Raw genomic sequence first — 11,388 nt, forward strand, 5'->3', positions numbered from 1 at the left:
CAGAGGACCAGAGAAGCATATGCCATCTGATGTAACTGAGGAGAGAGGCAGGGGAATACGACGAGGATGAGGCAGGTTGGCGAAGGCACAGGAACGATGGGTCCTGACTGGTGCTGGTCAAGTCCATACAGTAAAGAGAATGAAGCAAGAGAGCAGGATACAGGGGAAAGTTAAATTTAGAAACTACTATATAGTAGACAACTAGGTCTTCGAGACGCCTACATTTAGTTAGAAACTTCAGCTTGCAGCTGGCTCAGCAGGGAAGACACCTGCCAACAATCCTGGTGGCCTGAGCTCCCTGGAAACCAGGTAAAAAGAGAGAATTACCATCAAAACTTATCCTCTGGTATCCACAGGAGTGCCATGCATGCATGCTCACAAAAATACATAACACATGTATACACCTGTGTGTACACATGCACAATTATAAACAAAGAAAGATGTCTCAGTGTAGAAGTAAGAATTCATGGGTTAAATCTGGAATGGCAGCTGAGAGGAAAGATAAATAATGACTTAAAGACTAAGCGTTCCTATTTTTTTTTTTTTGGCATGATTTATTAAACATTTGGAGAGAACTAATTCCAAACTTTCCAAGAAACATGATTCATGTTTCATTAAAATAATACAATCGATAAGTTTTTAAAGACTCAACCATTTTACTAACATTCTATATGCCCCATGGTATCCAGTTTGACCAGTTAATTATTAGTAAAATATATTCATAAAGCTTAGAGTCCTGCACTTGTGTGTTACAGAGGCAAAAGCACAAAGTGTTAAATAAGCTAAAATTAATTCCCACACTTCTTGGATTATTCTTGACCTATTTATTAATTTCCCAAATCCAGTAAAGTTAGAACTGTCAGAAGGAAAGCTACTTTTATATCTGACGATTCCACAGTGGGCCATCATGTGTAAACACTTATAAACATCATTTGTGCATTCTTAATTATCTATTTTAGAAACCCAACTACACCTATAAATAACTTCATATTCAAGCTGAAAAAGTTAAACATATATACATATAGCTAAAGCACATTTTTATTTATTTATTTTAGCATAAAAGATGAACTGTGGCTTTCATTCTGGACGAAGGGAAATAAACCATGCAATGCGTATACTGACACATCACACCTAGAGCTAGACTGAATGGTTACCTAATGGACTCACCTCCTGAATAGCCTCTTCGCTGGGAAGCATGGAACATAAACATGTGATATAGGCTTGCTGAAAACACGACACTTGTGCAAGTTCTTTAGACTCTGCACACAGTTTTGATAAAGCAGTAGCTTGGGGGATGCAGTTAGACTTCAACAAATGTTTGATTCTCATTTGTAGAAAGGAAGGTCCTTCTTGTGCAATCAATTTGTTAACTAGAAAAAAGGAAAAAAGCAATAGTATGACAATATACCACACGCTACAGCAGTGATGATGCTTTCATCTTTTCTTCTGAGACTGGTGGATCTCAGGCTGGCCTCCAGCTCACTATACAGCTGAGGATGACCTGTAACTCGTGATTCTCCTGTCTCTAATTTGCTTGTTGTTACTAAATCCTGAGTTTCTATAACTGAGTGCTTATTCTAGTCTCAAGACTCCTCTAACAGGGGCAAGAGGAAAATGGAGCTAACAATTTTCATATTAGTTTTACTCTAAACACTGAATATTTTACTAAAACTGTCAATATTTCAAAATTATATGATCATCTCCCCTAAAACACTGTTAAGAATAGTGAAATCAACTATAAGTGCAAATAAAATGAATTTATTTTAACTCAATATTAACTACCACAAAGGGGATGATAGGAGGTACCAAGTTTTATGCTAAATGTTCTTATATATCTCATCTAGTCTTCACACCAACACCAAGGCAAGTAATGTCCACAGATTAGTTAGAAAAATTAATATTCAGAGAAGTTAGGTCACTTGCCAAGGATTCCAAAGCCAGTGGTTCTGTTTCCTCTAAAGCAGGCATTTCTCAAAGTGTGTTCCAGCGACCAAAAGACCTGAGAGATAGTCCTAGAAAAAGAAGGATTCCTTGGTCAAATCTCTGAACAGTCCTGCAATGAATAAAACTGTTCATGTGTATTTAGCCCAGCGTTTCCCAAGCTGATTTGACCAGAGAACCCTTTTACAAATATTAATCCCTTGTAAAATATATGCTCCTGGTTTAGTACACACTTTGGAAAATGCTGCTCTGAACACTAACATACAGTGTTCAGCAAGCCCTCAGCTTTGCAAAGCCACTCAGCGAGTCTGTGACATTATACAGCCTTGCCTAATAATGCAGCATTCAAGCAAGTTGCTTTAGACAGTAAAGTGCTTTAGGTGGTGGCTTTAGGTGGCACTGCTTCTCAGATATGAAAATGCCTCCTAAGAACCCAGGAAACTCGGTAAGTCTAACCTTTAAATATTTTTTGGATACAGGGTCTCCCTGTGTATCACCAGGAATGTTCTATGTAGACCAATCTTGGCCTTGAACTCAAGAGATCCACTTGCTTTTGTTGAGATTAAATAAAGTGAGTGACAACATTTCCTAGAATTTTTTTTTCTTTCTTTATTTTGGGTAACAAAACCCTCCTCCATTGTAATTCCCCTAGTTTTAAAATTATCTTTTTGTTTTTTGTTTCTTTGTGTAGCCCTGGCTGTCCTGGAACTCACTTTGTGGACCAGGCTGGCCTCAAACTCTGAAATCTGCCTGCCTCTGCCTCCCAAGTGCTGGGATTAAAGGTGTGCGCCACCACGCCCAGCTTTAAAATGATCTTTTAAAACATAAGATAACTCACTGTCTATGTGTATGTGCAACGCGTATACACATATGCAGCTAAAATTGCGGCCCAAGCCAGGCATGGTGGTGTATGCCTATAATCCTAGCATGAGAGCCCCCCAAAAGATTCTTTTATATATGTATGCATGTATGTATTCATTTTATATATGCATGCATGCACATATTCCTATTCAGATTTTATATATGCATGCATGCATGTATTCATATTCAGATTTGTGTGCTTAACTGTGCACCACATGTGTACAGGGAATCAAACTTAGGTCCTCTTGAAAGCAACAAGCAGGGGCTGGTGAGATGGCTCAGTGGGTAAGAGCACCCAACTGCTCTTCCAAAAGTGCAGAGTTCAAATCCCAGCAACCACATGGTGGCTCACAACCACCCTTAACAAGATCTGACTCCCTCTTCTGGAGTGTCTGAAGACAGCAACAGTGTACTTACATATAATAAATAAATAAATCTTAAAAAAAAAAAAAAAGAAAGAAAAGAAAGCAACAAGCAAGTGCTCTTAACCACAGAGCCATCTCTCCAGACTGCAAGATTCATTAAAAAAGAAAGAAAACCTCCCTTTTATTTTGACATCAGTACTTTAGTTTCCCTCCCAGAAAAACAATTCTTTTTATCTTTTTCTGTGCCCTTACATAAATGATCCCTTTCTTGACCAACCAAGTAGATGATATAGTAGTTCATTCTACCACCAATCATAGAGTTGCCTTATTATTTATTGCTATCAACCAAATCTCACTATTAACATACATTATATAATTTATCTTAATGATTCCCTACTGATCCATTTACAACTTGTTTCCAATCTTAGCAATCATCAATAATGATGCAATTCACAAGTCTGTGCATGGGTCATCAAAACAAAGCCCAAGAAGTGGGGCTACTAGCCTAAAGGCTTTCTTCAATAATTCTGGCTCACATTGCCGAGTTGTTCTCTAGAAGTTGTACCTACTTTTAACTACTTCTGAGTTCCAACTCTGGAGACTTAGATTTAGCAGGCAGAGCTTGAGTCTTAGTATTATATGCTTTTGGTTTTAAATTGTATAAAATGGAGCCAAAGTCAAAAGTCATGAAGGAAAAACATCACATTTACCTTAGCCATTTCCATTTTAGAATAATAATCATTTAAATCCACAAAATAATTAATTATTATAGTTCCCCCTATCAATTCTTTATTCTTTTGTTTTCAGTAATGTTATGTCAAATATTCAAAAAACAAATGTGGTCCTCTCCTCAGAGAACCATAGTTATTTGCCCCTGGCCTTGCAGTTCTTTAAACCTCTTCTCATTATTGGTTGGCTCTGTTCTGCCTATTATTAGACCCCACTCTATCTGTGTTACACGGCTATGAGCAGGTTATGAATCTCATGGGAGACAATATACTAGAAAGCAGGAATGTTATCATGAAGCCTTCAGTCCTGCTGCACAGTACTTTTTATCTGTCTCTTATCACACTAAGATTTCTCTGTACATGCAGAATAAGGGGTTATAAGACTGTAGATTTCTAAATTGCCATCTGAGGATTCAGTCTTACTCTGATGCAAATTCACTGACCACTCTGATGTGTAAACTTCTCATCTATAAAATGTTAATAAAACTCATTCACCTTAAAGGGGATTACAGAATCATGTGAAATGGGAGTGATACAAATAAGAAACAGAACAAAAGCAAGCATGTAATAAATGTTCACTATTACTTGCTATTATTTATCTCTGATATCTTCTGTGCTCTTCTGCTACCAATCTGTGATCAACTACAATGTTCAGACTTCTGTATTCTCTATGGAACCATGGACTTAGTGATGTAAGGGTTATCAACCCTTAGTCAAATACTTTTAAAGTCAGGCAAAACACTAATGCACTGGAAAAAAATTCAATAAAAATAAGTAAACCATTAAATAATAAATGTAAATAACAATAGAAAGGTCATTTCAAGAGCTGGGGTGATGCTCACTGGATAAAAGCATTTGCTTTGTAGACTTGAGTTTGATACCAGGACTCACACAAAAGGAGGTAGTAACTCCACTGCTGAAGCTTGGAGACTGGCAGCTCTCCAGAGCTCTGCTGGCCAGCCAGCACAGATGAGCCTCTAGCTCAAATAAGGTTAATCTACCTGCCTCCACTTTTGAGAGCTGAAATTAAAGTGTGTACCACCATGCCTGGCTTCTTTCCCTTTCTTAAAAAGTATCTATATTTCTTAGATACTTATTTCTTATTTACTTATCAATAGATTTCTATGTTGAAAGGAAATCTAGGGGCTGGAAAGGCAGCTCAACAAAGCATTTATCCTGCATGTCCAGGGTACTGGTTCATGCCTACCACTGCAAAAAAAAAAAAAAAAAAAACATCAGTTGTGTGAATCCATGTGTTTCAATACTTAATAAAGCTGTCCTCTGCTATGGCACACATATAAACAAACAGTTTAGCAGTACAACACTTGCCAATTATAATGCGATCCCCAGCCACAGGTGTTAGGAACACTAAATAATTATTAACAGTATGATACTCATCTTATCTGTCCTTTATCATCTGAAAACAATCACATTTAAGGTTTAATTTAAAAGGAGTTCGTAGGGATGGAGATAGTTCAGTGGTTAAGAGTACATATTGTTCTTTAAGAGGACCAAAATCCGATTCCCAGAACTCGCACCAGATGGTTCACAGCTGTAACTCTAGCTCCAGGTGAATTCAATGACTCTAGTCTCCTTTGGCACTGTACTTACATGCACATACCCACACAGAAACATCCATATATACATGTATATAATTTAAAAAATAAACCTTTAAAAAACAAAATAAAAGGAGCTCTTAGCTAGGCAATATGCTCCACGGTTGTATTCTGAACACTTGGGAGATTGATAAAAACTCAAGTCTTTGGGCTGGAAAGATGACTCAGTGGCTAAAAACACTTGCTACTCTTGCAGAGGACCCAGGTTCAGTTTCCAGCACCTACAGGGCAGCATAGCAGTTCTCAGCCATCTTTATCTCTAGTTTCAAGGGATGTGATCCTCTCTTCTGGCCTCAGCAGGCACCAGACACACACGCGCGCACACACACACACACACACACACACACATTCACATACATAAAAAAAAAAGGAATTCAAGGCATGCCTTGACTACATAGAGTTCAAGGCCAAATTGAACCACAAACTGCCTCCACACACATGCAACCAAAGGGGGTGGTGGTGGTAGTGTGGGTGCAGAGACAGGAGACTCTACCAGGATTTCCAGGATGTCTTCAGCAATCAACTCAGGCACAGAGTCAACTGGCACTTACAGACTTCAGTTTTAAACAATTTTATACATATTTTCTAAATTTACTAGCATTTGTGTGCTGTGCGTGAAAGTCTATGTGGAAGTCAGCAAATTTCGTTTCCTCCTTCTACCTTTATATGGATTCCAAGATTTGAAATATGGTCATTAGGCAGTGGGTCATAGGCCACTGGGTGGCAAGCAAAAACACGTAAAGGCCTTTTGAATTCAAAACAAAGCTTAATCCCAGAACTCTGGAGGCAGAGGCAAGTGGGTCTCGGTGAGTTCAAGACCAGGATGGTTTACACCGGAAGTTCTAAGCCAGTCAGGACTACATAGTGAGACCCTGTAAATTCTGTAAGATTATAATTAAAAGGAGCTGAAGACATGGCTCAGCTTTTTAAAGCACTAGCTGCTCTTGCAGACAACCTGGGTTAGATTCCCAGCACCTACATGTTGGTTCACAATTATTCAGAACTCTAGTTCTAGGGGGATCCAAAACCCTCCCCTGACTTTTTCAGACACTCACACGTGCATGTAATGCATGTATGCACAGGCAAAACATTCATACACATGGAAAAAAAAAATCCGAGAGAGAGAGAATGACTATAGCAGAGATTTTCTACTGCTAGGCTAAAGAAATGGAAGAAATGGCTTAGCAGTTAAGAGCACAGCTGCTCTTCCAGAAGACCCAGGTTCAATCCCAGCACTCACATGGTGGCATACTTCAAGCCTCTGTGTACACACATACATGCAGGTAAAATGTTCATATACTTAAAAACCTCTAAAAAGCAATTTCTTGCCACTTAGTGACAATGTAGCCATAGGAACACTGTGATGCAATGCATCACTCTGTGATAATGCTGATATAAACAGACCTACCATAGCAACAAAAGGACACTACTAAAATTAGAAAATACATGATAAACATATCCCATAAGCTGAGTGGTGGTGTGGCTTTAAAATCCCAGCACTCAGGAGGCAGAGGCAGGCAGATCTCTGTAAGTTTAAGGCCAGCCTGGCCTACAGAGTGAGCTCCAGTACAGCCAGGGCTACACAGTGAAACCCTGTTTTGAAAAACAAAACAAAAGCGAAGCATACCCCACCACTGGCAGTGTATGACCTCTAACAGCAATTATTGATACTGATTTGTTAAGTCTCCACTTGCCTACATTTACAAAGGAAAATTATCTTTTCCAAACAAGTCACCAAAGGTCATGAACAATAGAAAAATCTAAACACCTGAAGGCTGGCAAGACCCCCTAGCAATCTGAGGTAAGATGCTCCACAATGAAAAGGTGGAAGGAGAGACCCTAGCCCACAAAGCTATCTTCTGAACACACTACAGGTTATGGCATGTAAGAAATAAAAACAAAACAAAACACAAACCCTTATGTTAAGCTGCTTACTAAACAAAACAAAAACAAAACACCAAACAAAAAAACCAAACCACCATCACCAAAAACCCCTGAACAAATATGAACACAGTAGTCACACTTAATAAAATGTCAGCTAGCTGGGATATTGTTCTGAAATCTGTTGTTTATCCTAGAACTATAACAATTTAATCTTCATTTCAGGAACTCCATATGAGAATCATTATTCAATGTGACAACTTAAAATAAAGCAAATACAAAGACATACTTACAACACTAAAAGTAAGAATTCTTACAGAAAAAAGTAAAATATCAAACATTTGTTTGAAACATGCTGTCACTGTAACAGGGGCTGGTCTCCATTATGCTAACAGGCTGACCTGGAACCAATTCTCCTGTCCCCAGATCCTGCATGCTGGGATTCTAGTGTGCAACACACACACACACACACACACACACACACACACACACACACACGTAACTATTTTTTACTATTCAGAAAAACAAAACAAAAAACTTAGGTACAAAATTTTAATCAATAACCAATTTCAAATCTCTTAGAATTCAATATGGCCGATAAAGTGTTAAGACTTACCTTCCTCTGCCTCTACTGGCTGTTGTGACAGAATTTTAAGAAGAATGGGGTTTTTCCACACTCCTTCTTTTGTAACATGAACCAGTATTTGTAAATTATTATTCCCAAATTCCAACAATGCATCATGTGACTCCTAAAACAAAAGTAGCATATTTAAGAAGAGAAGCTAATGACAAAGTTTTGCCTTCTCAACTTAGTTAAATATCAATAAACTGAAAAATACTGACTTTTAAGTTCTAGGTAAAATATTAAGGCCTGGGTAATTGTTACCTGTCTAGCCTGCCATTTTGTATTGTTACTAATATTATAAGGAAACTTTCTCAAATAAGAAAGAAAGAAAGAAAGAAAGAAAGAAAGAAAGAAAGAAAGAAAGAAAGAAAGAAACTTTCATGCCCAAGTTGACTGATTACATATTATGTTCTGTGCCCATGGAAACCAATCACAATAGAAGTCAGTAGAACTATTTTGTCTAGTTACCCACAATGGAGCTTTGACCTGAACCAATCACCCAGTAAGATTTCCTGCACCTTTGTATAAGCTTTTATGGTACTTGCTTTTATAAGCTGCCCTGAGATGGACTCCAACATAACAGAGACACCTGCAACAATATAAGAAACTATTTGGAATAAGACTTCCATTTTGAGTTGGTGTTGAGTAAAGTTTAAGTTCCTAAGGCCTCCCTAAGAATTGCTATCCTACTTGGCAGAAAGAGACATGTACATGGGTAACTGACATCCTGGTTGACAAGACAATGTTAGACAAGGCAAGTTCCTTGCCACAGTTGAATACCCCAACTAATGGGAACAGCATAAGTGTATAAAGACATTGTTCCGAATAAAATCCTGTCCCTAAATCCTGACTGGTGGAATAGCGTGGCATAAATGTTTGTGGATTTTAGGCATAAAAACCCTGTAGAATCTTAATATCTGGATTTGTGGCCCTGACAGATCAGTCCTGGGTCGTATGCTCAACACACTATCCCTGTCTGACTGAGGTTGGTGTTCATGTGGTTTGTGAGGAAACTCCTGGACCCCCAACACGTATAATGAGAGGGAGAGAAAGAAACCTCAAATATTTGTACTTTCCTACTGGGATATTTCCAACCAAGTTAAAAATGTATTTAAAATGTTTTCATGAATTTCCCTCATGTAAAATTTTTATCATAATCAATTTATACCTGAGTAGAATATCTAAAATATCTCAGTTAATTATAATGGCCAGATCTACTAACCTTGGCAGTAGCAGACATCACTTAAAGCCTCGGCCCGTTTAGTATTCAGGCAGCATAGTCTTGCAAATAAAAATAATTACCATGTGAGAATAACTGATGTATGTATGACATTGGAATGAGGGTTACTACTGAGCCTCACTTGGCTCCAACCCTGATTTTCAACTATTTAAATTCTTGTTAACATATTAGTTAAATAAGACATGTCTTTATACAAAATGTTTTAAGGTCTTGGTTATTAGTGTTTGTTTGTTTGCTTTTTAAATTAATTGCTCCTAGGTATGACAGCACAAACCTTTAATCTCAGCATTTGAGAAGCAGAACCTACATAGTGAGACAGAGTGGGATGTCGTATCCAGTAGTCAGTAAGTAGAAGTGAAGCAGCAGAAAGATTAGGAGCTCAAGGCCTGGGCTACATAAAACCTTCTACGAGGGGGAAAAATAGAGAGACTTCCAGTAGTAGTTTACTATTGCCAATATTTAACTTGTAATTATTTGAAATAATTTTAGATTGTTAACATTTTCCTTTTACAGACTGACAGGTCTTTAGACTTCTTTGTCCTGTACACAGAACAGATATTTACTCTTCAGTGAAGACAAGAGGTCTACATAAAGTTTCAGGATTTACTATCAGGTCATTGGATCTACAGAGCCTACCAGAACACAACGATAGAAAAAAGTAAGCCGGGCGGTGGTGGTGCACGCATTTAATCCCAGCACTCGGGAGGCAGAGGCAGGGGGATTTCTGAGTTCGAGGTCAGCCTGGCCTATAAAGTAAGCTCCAGGACAGTTAGGGCTACACAGAAAAATTTTTGCCTTGAAAAACAAAACAGCAAAAAGAAAATATTATCACTACTGCAATAAACAGCAACTGAAATGCAAATGGTTTTAATAATACCTTCTTCTCCCCATCCATCTCTCTAAATCTGATGTTATTAGTATTCCCCAGGACTGAGATGAAATGATCCTCAACCTTAAAGGAGCGAGAACCAAGGTCAGGGTTGCCACACCAAATAGTTTACTTTTTCATCTGTTAAATTCAGAATTTATTTCATTTTGAGCAACTTTTGTTGCCAGTGAGTATTGACTAATTAATTATAGTATAGTTAAAAAACTTTGTAGTTAAGTTTCTTTTAATTTAAAAATGTTTTATTTATTGGGGGGATGTATGTGCAAAAGAATACTTTGTGCAGGTCATCAGAGAACATGTGGCAGCTAATTCTCTCCTTCAAACCAGTGAGTTCTAAAGCTTAAACTCATGTTGTCAGACTTAACAACAACAACAAAAAAGCATCCTCACTCACTGAGCCATCTTGCCAGCACAGGTTTTTGGTTTTTTTATTTCAAGTTCAACTGACACACCTAGAAATCTAAAGCTGAAATGGCATGAAAAGTTATTCAGTTTCATACCATTAAAACAAATAGGAGATATTTAGTGAAATAAGTCATGTTCACACACAGTAAAGAATACCATGTGGTTATCAAAGAGGAAAATCATTGTCATGTAGAATAAGCTGCATGCTCATAATAAAAACTAACTGAAGAATAAGCTGTATGGGCCACGTAGGAGTATCATGTCTTCAAGGCCCACCTGGGCTAGTTACAAAGTGAGTTCTAGTCAAACAAACAAACAAACAAACAAAAAAACCCAAAACCAAACCAAACCTAGCCAAAACAACAACAAAGCCCAGCTAACTATTATGAACAATAACAAAAATCTTCATCAGGCTGGAAATACAACTCAGTGTAAGAGAGCTCAGACAGCATGAGCAAGGCCACATAGCTTAATCTCCAGCCCTGAGAACAAGAACGAGGACAAAAACTTGTTCATAATAGGCTTTCTAATACACGAAGGCCCAAGGCCTTCGCTGATACAAACTCATATTCTGGGTGGGGATGGAGCATGAAACAACATAAAACCCCCAAAGTGACATGGTGGCATGCCTATCAATCAAAACACTTGGGAGGAGAGAAAAGAAGATTAAAAGTTCGAGGCTGGTCCATGATACATACATAACAAGTCCTTATCAAAAAAAAAAAAAAAAAAAAAAAAAAAAAAAAGTTTATTTTTGACAAAAGTATCCAGAATGCCATATACTGCTTGGTCCATTTGTCACATAAAATGAAAAGAACTAGCCGGGCGTGGTGGCAC

At 37.9% G+C, this 11,388-nt stretch overlaps 1 protein-coding gene across 1 annotated transcript in view; it reads right to left on the reverse strand.

The window, feature by feature from the left end:
* Rlf (rearranged L-myc fusion) overlaps positions 1–11,388 on the reverse strand; it is a 63,311-nt gene that overhangs the window by 23,295 nt on the left and 28,628 nt on the right. The window contains exons 4-5 of the mRNA XM_021199634.2: positions 8,009–8,141; positions 1,168–1,370 (exon numbers count right to left, since the gene is read on the reverse strand). Coding sequence (XP_021055293.1) covers positions 1,168–1,370; positions 8,009–8,141 — 336 coding nt within the window. The remainder of the gene's footprint in view (positions 1–1,167; positions 1,371–8,008; positions 8,142–11,388) is intronic.

Source organism: Mus pahari, chromosome 6, assembly GCF_900095145.1.
Source record: "Mus pahari chromosome 6, PAHARI_EIJ_v1.1, whole genome shotgun sequence".
Classification (NCBI taxonomy): Eukaryota; Metazoa; Chordata; class Mammalia; order Rodentia; family Muridae; genus Mus; species Mus pahari.